Source organism: Polistes dominula, unplaced genomic scaffold, assembly GCF_049000335.1.
Source record: "Polistes dominula isolate Pdom_NZ unplaced genomic scaffold, Pdom_raw_medaka contig_23, whole genome shotgun sequence".
NCBI classification, from domain to species: domain Eukaryota; kingdom Metazoa; phylum Arthropoda; class Insecta; order Hymenoptera; family Vespidae; genus Polistes; species Polistes dominula.
Window position 1 is genome coordinate 1,715,831 of NW_028300963.1, and position 16,336 is coordinate 1,732,166.

Sequence of the window (16,336 nt, forward strand, 5' to 3'; positions counted from 1 at the left end):
CAAAATTGAAGTCGAATACGAAATCGACTCTGACAGACAATGAGAGAGAAAGTATCGAGATGCGTCAGACGGTGTAATGACCCTTCTTCTTCTTCTTCTTCTTCTTCTTTCATCCATCTTTCGATCGCTTTATTCACGGTAATTGCCTCTTACGTGAGAAGAGAAAATTTCGATATTTTTTTTATTTTTTTTTATTTTTTTTTTATTTTTTTTTATTTTCTATTATAAAAACTAATATTTTTCCCTGTGCAATATAATATTACACAACGAGTCATATAAGAGTACATCATTATGTACATGTCGATTTTTCAAATAATTTTTATTTCATCATGTAACGCAATATTTTGCAAATATTTTTTAGGATTAATAAAATTTTAAAAGAAAATCAATATGAATTTTATTGCAAAAGAGAAGTAATCTTTTCTCATAATTGATAAGTAAAAATAGGTCTCGTAATTCGTTTTATAAAGCATTATAATATAATTCTAAAGAAAACTTAGCCTAGTATTATTTATAGAAATAATAATTATATTTTGTTTTATTTATTTTCTTTTTTTTTGTATATAATAATATCTTTTTATACTGAGATTTGATATTTAACACGTTAGCGAAGGTGAATGTTATAATAGTACATTTCATTTTCATTGTAATTTGAAATGACGTGAATGTTATTCCATTCAATTTTTAGAATCAATTATTATTATATTTAATATTATATATATAACCATAAATTTTTATAATTATTATGCATTTCAGACTAATGCATCTCAATCGATTTCATTTAGCCTTGTATATTTTTCGCAGTTCACTGAAAATTTCGTCTGTCCACGAATGTGTTAAATAATTGAACTTTTTTCCTCTTTCTTAATGGATTCATTACCATTATTAATATTATTATTATTATTATTATTGTTAAAAGATAAAGTCAACATTATATCGTATAGTCGTCTAGTCTTGAAAATAATTCAAGCTCGTATCATTTGTTCGGTCTTGCAGCCGACTGGTCACGAAGTACCAAGCGTTCTAATGGAAGGATGCACTTTGTGGTTCAAAGCTCGCAGACGACGATGGACTATGACTATAACTATGACTATAACTATGACGACGTAGACGACGTAGACGACGTAGACGAGAATGCTACTACTACTACTACTACTACTTATTTTATTTTTCTGAGCTCGGTCTAACAGGCCCCTTGAAAAGTCGAGGTTGGTAAGACTGGATCAAGGCTACCCGAAACTCTTTTAAGTATATGTATATGTGTGTGTGACTAAAAGGAAAAGATAAAGAGTAGTAGAAGAAGAAGAAGAAGAAGAAGAAGAATGAAGGTGGAAGGATGAAATAAGAAAAAAGAAAGAATGAGAGGGGAGAGAGAGAGAGAGAGAGACGGTACTAATGGGTGGGGGGAGGGATATAAGAAAAAGAAAAGAAAGGGTAAAGGTAAAGGAGAAATTCGATGGGATTTTAAATGATGTGAGTGTGTTTATGTGTGTGTGTGTGTGTGTGTAAGTTAGACAGAGATAAAGAAGAAGAAGAAGAAAAAAACGAGTGGTATGCAAGACAAAACCACAGTAGAAACGAAGAGAACAACTCGGTTCATGAGGGACTCTTGGTGGGTCCCTTTCTCTCTCTCTTTCTCTCTCTTTTTCTTTTTTTCTTTTTCTCTGTTCGATTTTCAACTACTTACACGCACGTACCTTCGCAGAGAACCGGAACAAGTCTCTTGTAACACGCGCGGGCTCTCGCTAGGTTGATGCAAGTCTCGTCGAGACTTTCGTCTCGAACGGTTAACTTCACTCCAGGTTTCTTCTTTCTTCTTTCATCATCTTCTTCTTCTTCTTATTTTTCTTCTTCTTCTTCTTCTTCTTTTTGAACTTCTCTTCCTCTTTTCGGTCTTTCACCCTTCGGCTATATACCGTGTTAAAAGATATCGGCTCACTTCTTCTTTCCACGTGCTACAACGACGTGCAACTTCACAAGACGAGTCAAAACGTCGTCTTCGTCGTCGTCGTCGTCGTCGTCGTCGTTACCTTCTTAAATTACGAGCTGCATTTGTTTATTTTTTTTTGACATACAAAAAACAAGGTCCTTCTTCTCATTGATGTTGTCCTTTTCCGTCGTTTAGGAAAATTCGTACGAGTGTTATACCACGTTTGTTCCTTTTTAAAAAAAAACAAAAATATTTTTGAATGATTTATAATTGTTCATCAATTTTTAAACGATATTGATAATAATAATAATACGATTTTAATCGTATCTTTTGAAAACTTATTAGAATAATTTATTTTATTTTTTTTTTTTCGTTGATACATTTTTTGTTTTAGGGAATGATTTAACGTTGTTCTTTGTTCTTTGAAGATTCGAGATAAATTTTGTCGCAATTTTGTGTTTTGGTTATTCCGTTATTTCGTTAGAAATTTAAAACAATTTTTTTTTTTTCTAGTATTTTATTATTTTATTAAAATGATCAATAGTATACTTTGAATCAATAGTTATTCAGTCGATTGTCTAAATTGTAAAGTCAAACATCGTAGAACACGGTTAAAAGAAAAACAATACGACAAAAATCACGTTATGTGAATTCCAGAGAGAGAGAGAGAGAGAGAGATTGTAAAAGGTAGAATAAAAAGATCAAATTAAATTTAATACTTCGATATTCGATTAATATTGTGTATTACTTTTTCCATGTTTTTATTCTTGTTTGATATTTTATTTTATATCAGTTGCACGACATTTTTCAACAGAAAATTTAACTACTTATGTTATCGTATACTTATACATTTTTATTTTCAAACAAAATCGTTAAATATGTTAATGAAGTGTATACACGTCATTCCTATTGAAATTAAGAACCCAAATGACCGTCTATTTGCGTCATTCAAAACGAATGTATTAATAAGTTAAAATGTTCATTTCAAATTCGTCAATTAAGAAATTGAACAATGTTTTGTATAAAACAAATCTGTGATGTTATTTATTTTTCACTTAAGAATATTCAATTGATCTTATTTTATTCGAATAAGATATGCATATCGTATTATTATTATTTCGTGTCAGATTTTAAGTAGTAAACTGTACGATTATTCAGTCATATTCAAGTGTACATATTTTTCTAAATAAATAAAAAACGTGATAGTATATCTATTAACTATTTTGATGATTTTATTACATTGTTGTTATCACATGAATCGATTGATAGAAAAATGATTCGCATGGTGTTACATCTGAATATCTATTTCAAACGAAGTTTGTAGGTAACACGCAGATATATACAAGATATCTTCAAATGGTTCGTTCACGTTCTCTCGAGTTTACGCGTTTGTATGCGACACGACGTTCACGTTTCAGAAACTCGATCGAAATTCGTTCGTCTGTTATAACTTTGTCGATGTCGAGACCTAACTTTGATGATATTATTTGAGATGAAATGCTATCATACTTTTAGCCTAGTTTAATATCACTTTCACAGAACATTCCTTTTGTATTACGATTGATTATAGATATATAAATATAAACAAAAAAGAATTTAGAAAAATTCCCAAAATTCGTAAAGAATAAATTATTTGTTAGATCAGATCTTTTTAAAAAAAAAAAAAAAAATGAAATCTTTCATAGTAAAATCAATTTTTGTTTAATACATTTACCAATATTTTTTCATTGTAATTAATAATTATAATATTTTGTTGACCATCATTTTCGATTATAACGTTGATAAATTCCTATGATTGATAGGACATTTATTTTCATTTTATATTTTTTATTTAGCGAATAATTATTACAAGTTTTTTTTTTTTTTTTTTTTTTTTAATTTTCGATTCAAATTTGATTGGACAACTCTGCAATATTATTATATTACATCGATAAAAATGATTTCTATACTTTCTTGTTTTGGTGTCAAACGTTCACATTGTTTCGACGATTGCCAATCGCAATTAACGTAAGACAAAGTTTTAAAAGCCAATCGAAAATGCTTAAAACATCGAGAGCATATAATCGAACAATTCGATGATCGAAACTTTAGACTCTCGTTTTCACCCTTAAGACGTTCTCGTCACAGTACTGTGTCTATCTATCTATCTATCTATCTATCTATCGGTTTAAAGGGTCGCGATCCGATAAATTACCATCGACTCCTTCAACGATGCTAAACTACCTACCCTACCGTTCCCTCCTCTTATACCTTACCCCCTACTCGTTGAATAATAAACGAAGGGTGAAAGAGAGATAAAACGAACGCTGAGATTCATCATCCTGAAACGTCTTAGTCTATTATCTTTTTCTTTTTTTTTTTTTTGTCAAAAGATATTCAAACTATCGGTCATAATAATTATCTATAATAATATCTTGTCTTATCGGATCTTTAAAGTTATATATATATATATTTATTTTCTTCTGTCGGTAGACAGAAAAAATGAAGGATGTAAAAGGTAGTTGATTATAGATCGTTTGAAAAGGAACTTATACAAACGTTTTCATATTTTTTTTTTTATCTACTTCTACTACTTCTTCTACTTTTACTTCTTCATCTTTCGTAATTGGATCGACGATAATTGCATCGAATTATGTTGGACGCTCGGCTCTCTTTACGTTGTTTGCATATTTTTTTTATTCACGGTCCTTCGTACACCCAACTTGAAAGTCGAGGTAAAAGCAAGAGAGAGAGAGAGAGAGAGAGAGAGAGAGAGAAAGAAAAAATGAGGGGGGAAGAGAGAGAGAGAGAGGGACACCAATGAAGCTGGAAGTCCCGTTAAATCGAATCAGACTAATTCCCCCCTTCCTCACCTGTTCTTTTTTATTTCCCTTTTCTCTTTCATTCTCTTACTCACTCTCTTGTTCACTCTCTTTCTCTCTCTTACTTAGAGATCGTTAACTTCTACGAGATTATCCGTCCAAGTTCGACTTTACTAGGAAGTTTACGGAAATAAGGAAGGAAGGAAGGAAGGGCATCTCCCCATGAAATTAGGTGGTAAAGCTTTCCACTCACGACAAGTCTCTGACGGGGGTGGGGGTGGGGGTGAAGGTGGGGGTGAAGGTGGGCTTAAGGAAAACGTTGTCTACATATCAATTTCTTCGCAAAGCTTCCCATAGAAGAAGATACTAGTTGAGAGTAAAGTAGAAGGGGTATGGGTATGGGTATGGGAAGATAAGGGTAAGGGAAGGTTGGTAGGAAAAGATGATATTTTGTTCTAACTCCTTCCTTAAGTATTCTAATAACGCGCGTTATACTGAAAAACGAGTAACGGCGTGATGCAGTGCATTTTCCGCAAAGTATGCTTTTATCGTGGAAAACTTTCGTCCCCTTGAGAGAGAAGATAAGTTTTCATTTATACGAAAAAAATAAAAAAAAAAAAACGGGAAAATATTACTATAAAGAGAGAGAGAGAGAGAGAGAGAGAGAGAGAGAGAGAGAGATTTTCTAAGTATTGAAATTGTTCTATAGTTTGCTGTTGAAGATTTTCAATAGGGGTATTTTTGTTTATAAACATTGATCATTTTGTTACATATATATTTTAATCGATTTAAGTGTGATCATAATATAATGCATAATTAAAGTAATAAAATGTTGAATTACAACTGAAGGGAGTGAGAATCAAAATGGTTTTATATATTAAAATATTATTATTAATTTGTATAAATTTAAAGAATAAAAATTAGCTCACGTATTTATACGATTTCTTGAAAAATATTTCTTTTTGCTACGTCGAGGTGAGCTAAAAATATATTTTCTCAAATACTCTCTCTCTCATGGTTAACACACAAATGTTTCATTCATACGAGCGAATACTTAAAAGTTAGAAGGAAACACAAGTAAATACTTTAGTCTATATTTACTTATACTACTACTGACCTATATAAATCGATAATTTGACCTATTTTATTTCTAAGAAATCTTTTTTCCTCTTTCAATGGCAATATAAACATTTACATATTTAGTTATTCGATTGAAACATCCGTGAAACAATTTTGAATTATTAATCTTTTACAAAATTATAAAAGAAATGATAATATCTAGGAAATAATGCATTCTTTTTTCAGCGAAATGTTTTTATGTTTAATTTCTACAGTTAGATAGATAATTATATTACTTATCTAGTATCTATTATTACAATCAACAACAACAAAAATATATTAAAATGGATTTAGGCTACTTTAAAAAAATACATAATACTATATATATATATGTATTTCAAAAATTGAATGCACCAATGTATCCACATATCATAATTGCATATTGAAATTAAAGTAAAAAGAATCACGTGGTAGTGTATTATTATTATTATTATTATTATTATTAACATTATTTTAAAAATTGAATATACTAATGTACCCACATATCATAATTGCATATTGAAATTAAAATAAACAGAATCACGTGAAAGTGCATTATTATTATTATTATTATTATTATTATTATTAACATAATTCATTTTCGTGTTGACGAAGGAAGGATAAACGTTTGTTTGACAATCGGAAGAGCGTAACCCGAAAAAAAAAAAAAAGGAAAAAAAGTAATCTTTATCCTTTCGACCGGATTCGGTTAGGAAGCGGAACCGGAATCTCTGGGAAGTGTGCGAACCGAGATATGCGCATGTACCAGTTAGGGGAGCGGAATAAACTGGATGCGCCAGAGAAGGACGCGCCAGTGGACGACGACGACGTGCTGCTGCTGTTGCTGTTGCTGCTGCTGCTGCTGCTGCTGTTGGTACTTGCTGTTGCTGCTGCCTGCGAATTTCTCATATCGTGGCGTACCGCCTTCAAGGCAACACGTATCAACTATTACCGCGAATACACGTACAAAACTTTGGAGAATTTTTTTTTTCTTTTTGAAATTCATCCCACTCCCCCAATTCAGTTTTATTTTTTATTTTTAACTTCTGTCTCTTTTTATCAAAACATTTTGTCTTTAGGTACTTCGTTTTGTTTCTTTTTTTTCTTCTAATATTTTAATTGTAATAATGGTTAACAACGTGTTTTGTTTTTTTTCCACTCGTCTCGTCTGTGAAATTGAAAAGAAAATAACGGGGAAAAGGATATAGATTTCTTTTTTTTTGAAATATACGAAAGAAACAACAAATCGAGAAAAACAGGGGGTAACATTTGTAAAACTCGCGTGTGTTTCGATTACTTTTCTTTACTTTTCTTTTCTTTTCTTTTCTTTTCGTTTCTTTTCTTGGGGTTGTTTTTCATTTTGTTTCTTCTTTTTCCCATTCCTTTTTCCCTTTGATTGATCATCATCACCATAACTGTCGTGCGAGTGTTTTTGAACTTTTTCGATATCAGTCAATTTGTGGTTTTTTCTTTGTTTTTTTATATACGTATATATTATCATTTATATATATGTATATAAAAAAGTTGAAAAAACATATTTAGAAAAGGAAGTTGGTTTTTTAACAAAAAAAAGAAAAAAAAAGGACATTATTATTATATTTACGGATTTGTTGAAGAAAGTTTGCATTAAAGTTTGGTTCGACGTTTTAAATCGCTGGGATGTCGTTCTTCAGAGGCTTATGGAAAAGCAGTTCGAAGCATAAGAGTAAGTCAAGGTTTTTTTATTTTGTTCTTAATTATATTGAAAAAACAAATATATATACATATATACATATGCGGCTATTTCGTTTACATGATACAAGTTTGTGTGTGTTTAGCTTGTGTGAGAAGAAGATCTTTGTTTTCTCGAATTTCTTATCCGATTAATCTTGAATAAAAGTTTACTATTAAAAATTCCAAATGTTATTAACGAAGACAAACGTTATCATTTTTAATTATTTATAATATTAATTATTAATATTTAGAATAATAAAAAATAATATATATATATATATATATATATATATATATATATAATGTATAATAATAATTTACATACATATATTTCAACATACAATTTCAATATTTAAATTAATATATTTATTTAATTTATTTATATTAATTTTTTATAAATTATTATATATATATATATAATAATTTAAAAAAATTATAATATTATTAAAATTTAAAATTTATTTATATTTAAATAATATTAAATTATTCCACAATATATATATATTTCAACGTATAATACCGTGTGTATGTGAAAAACGTATTACATATAATAAATACAATTTGGGACAAATTTTCAATGGGTAAAGGTATGAGAGAGTTGGAGTTTTATTTACGGGGGCAAAATTTTTTTTCCACCTACGCGAAAAGTGAGAAAAGTGCGTCAGAGTTCGTAACACACGCACACACACACACACACACACACACACACACACACACACGTATACACACATATTGGGAAGGAGGTGGTGAATGTCGGGGTGTTTAACGGGCGTGAATATTTTTGACTTTTTCGACATATAGGGGTTAAATCGTCGTCGTTAACCCCCCTTGAAAACTTTTTTAATGCTATCTCGCTAGAGAAAATACTCGTTCTGGAAAACGTCGAAAAATGTTTTTCGCGTCTTCCTTTTTTTCTTCCACTCATATATATATATATATATGTGTGTGTGTGTATGTATGGTTTGTATTTATCTATAGGAAAGAGTTTTACTCGTTGAAAGTCAGATCGGAACAACCGCATACGGGTTAAATAACGATAAGTTTCTATTTTTTTTTGTTTTACTCTCTTTCTCTCTCTTTCTCTCTCCTTTCACTTCCGAGATGACTGGGAAAAACGCATAAGATTTCCACTGTTTTTTATTTTTTTTTATTTTTTCCTTTAATCGCGATTTAATCCAGTTTTTTTTTTCTTTATAACATTTAAACAAACGATAAAAATCCGATTACAATATCATCTCACGTGTGTAATTTTATTATTTTGTTAATTTTTGTAAAATAGAAAAAAATGTTCATACTTCGTCTCGTCTTTGAATCATAATAATAATAATAATAATAATGTTTCGTTGAAATTTTATTATGATTTGTCCTTGTTATTATTATTGCAACGATCGATGCAATTAAGTACTACTATAGGAACGTTCAATAAATTATAGGAAAAAAAACAAAAAAATTGATATACCTATCGGTGGGTATGCTGATACTTATTCCTTGTTTGTTCTTTTTTTTTTTTTTTGCACAACGACGAAATATCGGAAAATAATAAGTAAAGGAAAAGAAAGAGAGAGAGAGAGAGAGAGAGAGAAGAATCAGTCCGCGGCAAGCAGTTAACGCGATTATTCGTAATAACCGGCCGTAATAGAGCCACCTTTAAGGTTATGGTAATGCATATACCAGCATCTCGTTATATACGTAATATGATCCTCTTTCTTGTTCGTGAGAGTGAACCGACACTGATTATTGATCGTAAAATCTGCATAATCTTTCAAACGTTAAGTCTCATCTCGTTCTTACTTGAAATTGTTACTAACATGTATGTATGTATGTTCATACTGATGATCAATTGGTTTTGATATATCATTAAACGAAAAGAGCAAAAGAAAAAGAAGCTTTTTAATTTATTTCTTTTTTCTTTTTTTTTATCGAACCCCTGTATAAAAACTTAGACTTTGAACGTCGCATACCGAATTATCCAGAGATTTGTTTTTTCCTTTTTTTTCCTTTTTTTATTAGCCTTTATTTAATTATTTGCTACTATATATATCGTTACTATATTTTTGTTCTATAAAATATATAATAATATTTCATTGATAAATGATAATATTTTTTGTAAGAAGCAAATAAATCTTCAAATTATTGCGAACGTTGTTAATGATTTTAATTCTTATCTATAATTATTGATATTCGATTTATTATTATTATTATAATTACAAATAAAAATATTCTTATTACAAATATGTGAAGGAAACAAAAAAAACACAAACATATAATAAATAAACATACAATGTGATATAAATTATATAATATAAATTAGAAAAAAAAATTGATAAATAAAAAATAGAATGTAAATAAATATAAATTGTACTAATATAATAATTTGAAATACAAATATTCGAGAGGAATGATATTACATGAATAGGCACTCGTTTTTGTAGATTTTAGAAAAAAAGAAAAAAAAAAACAGGAATCGAGTATATATGAAGAAAAGAAACTGGAATATAGAATACTATAAACCCATATTTGGGCTATTGTTATCTCCGAAAATGGTGGTGGTGGTGTGTGTGTGTGTGTGGCCTTCAATATTTAAAAACAACTTTATATAGAATATTCAGTAGTATGCAGAACTATGTAGAGAGTATCGTTTAGAAAGACCGGTACTACGAGATTCCGAGATAATAGCATAGGGAAGAAGATCTCGCCGATGGAGCGTATTGTACTACTACTAAATGTGCGCCCGTTTTGTGCAAAAGGAGATGTAGCCCATTCAATTACTAAATGCAACGGGCGCGTTAAAGCTTGCAGTTTGCCAAACGAGCTGGCAATGGGCACTAGGAGTAGGTTATCGACTTTGATGAAAATGGAACTTGATCATCATACTAAACAAGATACTAATGATGATTCCTCTTCATTCACATTCGATGTGTTAGGTACATGTATAGATTTTTTTTCTTTTTTTCTTTTTTTTTACTTCTATGAATTATTATTTTTTCAACATCATCATTCGCATGAATATTTTCAAATGATTATTATTGTATTTATATTATAATAAAATATTATATCTTCTCTTTCATTAAAAAAAAAAACATACCGTTAACAGTAAATCAATATTTTCTTTGAAATAATTTGTTCTATTATAGTCAGATTAATATTTGTTACGAAATAATATCAATGTTTAATGAAACTAATACGATTGTACGATATATGATGGTTATTGTGACTAAATAATGCGATTTCAAAATGAAATCAATTTTAATTATTTATCTAAAAATTTTTGTTATCATTTTATTTTCATTCGTGACAAATTAATATCTGTATGATTTTTTTTACATTTGTCGTAATATTATGGGACTGTTATATGTTCGGTATTATTGGTGATATTTCTGATAACGATAGACATAAATTTTCTAACATTATTTGTATCTTTAGAAGATCGATAAAATGAATTCATTATGAATGATATACTAATCATTTAATTATTCCAATAACATTAATGAACAAATATAAATACTGATTCGAACGATTAAAAATATTTGTATACTCCCATCAAAAATAATTGAAAAGAAATATCTGTCGATAAAATATAATGAATGAATAATGTTGAACACATCTAATTTTATACGTCATACATACTAAATATACATATGGTGTAAATGGGAGATGCTTTACAGTAATTTTGTATCGCTTATAGGGATATATTTGAACGTAGGTTAATTATTCGTACAAGTAGAAGGTAATATTAATACATACATATATACGTGAATGCATACATGCATATATACAGCAGCTTTACGGGTTTCGTACTATGTAATTATATTTCCTGTATAACAGGGTCTCCGGACATCGCGGCTTCGTCGTCGTCGTCGTCGTAGTCTAGTGCAAAATATACATATATATAATATATATATATATATAGATATATAGATATATACTATATCTATGTTCTTCTCTATGGTGAATATCACCACGGATCAAATTGGAACGTCGGCCTTGTCCGTCGAGTGCCATCACCGTTCTCTTCTCATACACACACACACACACACACTCATTTCCTCTGTCTCTCTCTCTCTCTCAAACACACACATATATACACACACTCCATCGAAAACTAATGCATCTTTAATGTACACCTGTATACCATTACGCTAGCACGCAATCATTCTACTATAGCAGTACATAACTAAATACTATTGGCATCGAGATAAATCCTGGTACATTTGATAAAAGACAAAAGGGATATCGAATGGGGAAAAGGAGGTGGAGGAGGTGGAGGAGGTTGGGGGAAGAGTGAGTGAGGGCTTAGGGGGAGTAGGAAACGAACGATCGGTGTTTTTCACGAGGCATTTACGAAGCACATAGACAGGATTCGTTTGAATCGAACGAAAAGCCATGAACACTGTAGGTGCTTTTGTAGTATCCTGATTTCTGATATATATGTGTATGTGTGTGTGTAGGGACGTATATACAGGTTCGATACGTAGGAAGAACTATTTTACTTTTCTGTCTCTTTTCTTTTTCTTCTTCATTCGTTAAAGTACCAAAAGATTAATCTTTCGATATGCAGAGAACACATATCGTTATTACATATGTATATTATACACGTATTACTTATGTAAAAATTTTGTAAAAAATTCTTATGTGGAATTAATGTTGGATCTCTTGGACAATGCATTAGTGAAAAAATAAAAATTACACGACTCTCTTTCATATGTTATACCGTTCATATGTAATACAGGTTTATATGTATATTATTATACGGTGTTACTGGTATCACATATTGTTTAAGAGAAAACGTATATCATTCGCGGTTTTATTTCTTTTTTTTTTTTTTGTAAACTATTTCAAACGATACCTGTGATAGTTGTGTTATAAATAAATAGTTATACCATTCGTATATCTAGTAATTGGAATGTTAAAACTTTATAAAAAGAAACTGTCCCATTGTGGTAGTGTGTATTCCTGTCTGTTATAAAAAAGAAAAAAACAAAACAAAACAAAACAAAAAATGAATAGACTAGTCGGTTTTACGGTGAACATAAATATAATCGTTTTATCGTATCGTGAAACGATAACGAAATGTCTCTCGTATCTTTTTTTCTATATCATTCTCTCTGTCTCTCTCTCTGTCTCTCTCTCTCTCTTGCTCTCTCATTTTACCTTTATCTATCTATCCAACTCTATTTCGTAACGAAACGAAGCTCGAAACGGGGAAACTGATACCGAAATTTACTCTGAATGCAATTTACCCTCGTAGTATGATGCAGCTACCACCACAGGCACATTCGATGAGTGTGTGCATACGGAACATGTATATACACGTTCGCGAGTATTAGTGTCAAATTCATTTCGTGCCATTTAAAACGCTCTACGATTGACAAACTTAAAACAAAACAAAACAAAACAAAACAAAACAAAAAAACTGAATATCTGAATGACTGAATGATTGTAAATGAGAAATATACAATGTTGCAAAATATGTCAAGATCTTATCTAATGCGACAGTGCACTTTAATGCAATGCGTTAATGCACACTTTCAAAATTGCAAATTGTATTTTTAAATATTTCTCAGTTTGTTCTTTCGTTAAAAATCTAGCGAACATTTGTATTAATTAATACGTATTCTCGTCGTTCGATTTTTTATTTATATATTATATAAAAAATTATATATTATGAAAAAAAAAAATAAAAAAAAAATACAATAATTTTATTCTCGAAAAAAAGAAATAAAAATACTTCTTTCCAATGTTACCGTGATACAAAATCAGTTTCATTCGTTGTTTTAGGAGTTCAAATGTTCGAAAAAGGTTCAAAGGAAAAATATTGAGGAACAGGGGATGGGTGGGTCAGGGGGGGGGGTGAGTTGGGAGAGAAAGGGAAGAAGAAGGATGACTAAAAGTACTAATGTCGTTTTGTCATAAGTTAGCGAGATGCTTTGTAAACGCGTTGATCAACGCCGTTTCTCTCGTTAATTACCGTTTAATTAACGTACATCCCCTACCACCACCCCACCTTTTGGTGGAAAGGGAAAGAGGAATTTAATCGAGGCCGACGGTGTTTTAATTGTACTCGAGTAATAACTACGTACACACACCACCTCCACCCCCATGTACCTATTTCCCTTCTTCCTTTACTTCCTTTCTTCCGCCCCCACCCCCATCCCCGACCTCTTGATGTTAGTAAAAGCAGAGAATGCGAACCTTTCGTGACTGCTTTATGACGTTGAACAAGAGTCGGGGCACTGTGATAATGAAAACGTATATGCCTTGGCATACGTATTTATTGTATGTAAGTACATGCATGTTCTTCGTACGTTTTGTATTATACACGTGAAGTATTATACGTGTATATATATATATGTATATATATATGTATATGTATATGTATATGCATATGTGATGTACTTTTATAACACGCTCGTCCTCTGACTTATTGTCAAAGAATGGAAAGAAACACGAGAAGAAGAAAGAACGAAAAATAAATAAATAAATAAATAAATAAAGAAAGAAAGAAAGAAAGGACTCTCATGTGATATTAAAATTTTGATTAAAGTCAATAAGAGGTCCGGACGAATAGAACGATTCGTTATTAAATAATTCAAAGACAAATTCACTACTCGAAAGGCGTTTTAGCTTTATTGTTAGGTTTGTTTGTTTTTTTTTTTATTTTATTTTATTTCTTTTTCTTCTTCTTCTTCTTCTTCTTCTTTAGTAGGTTACTTTGTATCGATCTATCTCGTTCTAACTCACACCCTCTCGTTCTTGAGTTTTTTCTTCTTCCTTTTCTTTTCTTTTTTATTTTTTTTATCGGCTACAACTCGAACCGATTCTCATTGACAGTCAATTGGCATAAACGTATTCTCATCACCCCTTTTTTTTTTCGTTTGGTACTTTGGCGTTCCCCCCAAAAAAAGAGAATTAAGAAAAAAATAAATCGAGACGAGAGTGAGTTAGTGTTAAGCAACGTGCTCTGTTAGTAAGTAAGTAAGTAAGTTAGTGAGTGAGTGAATGAATGAGCGAGAATAAGTGAGTAGTGTGCGTGAGAACGAGTGGGTCTGGAAATAGAGTAAAACGATAGTTCGAACTCAATTTAAAATACAAATTAAATGACAACCTCGTTTGTAACCGAACGTCTGCCATTTCGTTGCTTTTCATCTCTTCGAATTTTCTTTCTCTCTCACGTACAGATTTGAGAATACGGAAAGAATGACAGAGTGAGAAATATATATATACATATATATATATATATGTATTCCTAGACTAATTGCTTTCGTGTGATACAACAAAATTCCTGAACAAGCATTTTTTTGTACTCCGTGATAGCTATCGTGTCATCGTTGTGCACCCCTCAACCCCTCCAGTTACCCATTCCTACAAATTTTGTTCTTTTCCTTTTTCATATGTGTTTGTGTGTATGTTTGTTTTTTTTTTTTTATTAGAATACGAGACAACAGCTCGTTAACAACTAGACCTTTGCAAATTGTGTGTCATCTCTTATTATCATTATTTTTTATTTTCCATAATGAAATTGTGCATTTTTCTCATGTTATCAAATAACCTCCGTTAAAGACCATTTTTTCCCCTCATCATTTTTGTAAGAAAGATTTCTTTCATCGTAGCAAACGATAACATTAGCAGTGACATCTTATATACTCGATATCGAAAGTGGTTTATTTTCTTTTTCTTCTTCCAATGGTAGCAAAGTATTAAAGTCTATGATCAAAACAAGTAGGAAACGAAATATAAATAGTGCGACGAATTATTAAATTATTTCACGTAAAAATATATTTTATTTTTATCTTTATCGTCACTTACAATCAAGATTGCAACGAAAGATAATAATAATTTCGAATTATATTATCTCTTTTTTCTTTTTGTTATAAATATTTTTTCAAAGAATAAATATAAATAATTATGACGTGCGAAACAAACCGAATGATAGCACATTTATTTTTCTTTTTTTTGAATTTGGACTCATAAAAAATATATATATGTTTAATTATAAACTAATATATTAATTATGAAATATATATAATTAATATAATATTTAATATAATATTTATTTATAATAGAATATTTATGATATTAATTTATAATAACATTTAATTTAATATTTATTTATAATATAATATTTATATATAATATTAATTTATAATATAATATTTATAATATTTATTTTTAATATAATATTTATAATATTTATTTATAATAGAATATTTATAATATTTAATTATAAAATATATATATATATATATATATATATATATATATATATATATATATATAAAAGCAATGAATGAATTATATTAGTTATCTAAAATGTAAATTGTTATAAAAAAAAAAAATAACTAATTAGAAGATTTACCCCCATATTTAATCTCGGTTTACCGCACTTGAAAACATGGCAAAGAACGATTTATCTCAATCGAAAGATCAAAAGAGAGAAAGAGGAAACAAGTTAAAGGTGGTGTGGGGTGTGGGGTTGGAGACGGATTGGGGTTGCATTTATTAGCTGATACCGTTATTTTCGAGAGGGTAAAAACTCGATACAGTATGGGACTTGGCCGATGGCCAGGTCAACCAACTATCTTCGACGATTTGCCATCAGGTTTTTTGTTGGATTTCACAATGCAAACTCTTCCTTTTCTTTTTTTTCTTCCTTTTTTTTTTTTTAATTAATTTTCTTTCTTTTTCTCTTCGATTTTAGCATTCAGTTCGTTTCGAAGTAAAAAACAAAAAAACAAAAAAAAAAACAAAAAATAGAAAAAAAGTTTAGTTATCTGAGATTTTTTCACGTACGATT

General features: G+C 29.8%; 1 protein-coding gene across 5 annotated transcripts in view; it reads left to right on the plus strand.

The window, feature by feature from the left end:
• The window catches only part of LOC107065306 (low density lipoprotein receptor adapter protein 1), a 67,568-nt gene that overhangs the window by 11,006 nt on the left and 40,226 nt on the right, over nt 1-16,336 (plus strand). Inside the window, exons 1-2 of one of the 5 annotated variants that reach the window (XM_089172591.1) lie at nt 6,639-6,792; nt 7,372-7,534. The exons of 1 other annotated variant lie outside the window; for it this stretch is intronic. In XM_089172591.1, coding sequence (XP_089028717.1) covers nt 7,489-7,534 — 46 coding nt within the window. In that variant the 5' untranslated portion in view covers nt 6,639-6,792; nt 7,372-7,488. Of the gene's footprint in view, nt 1-6,629; nt 7,535-16,336 lie in introns of those variants that run through there. 3 more of the 5 variants (XM_089172593.1, XM_089172592.1, XM_089172590.1) reach the window with 3 other exon arrangements.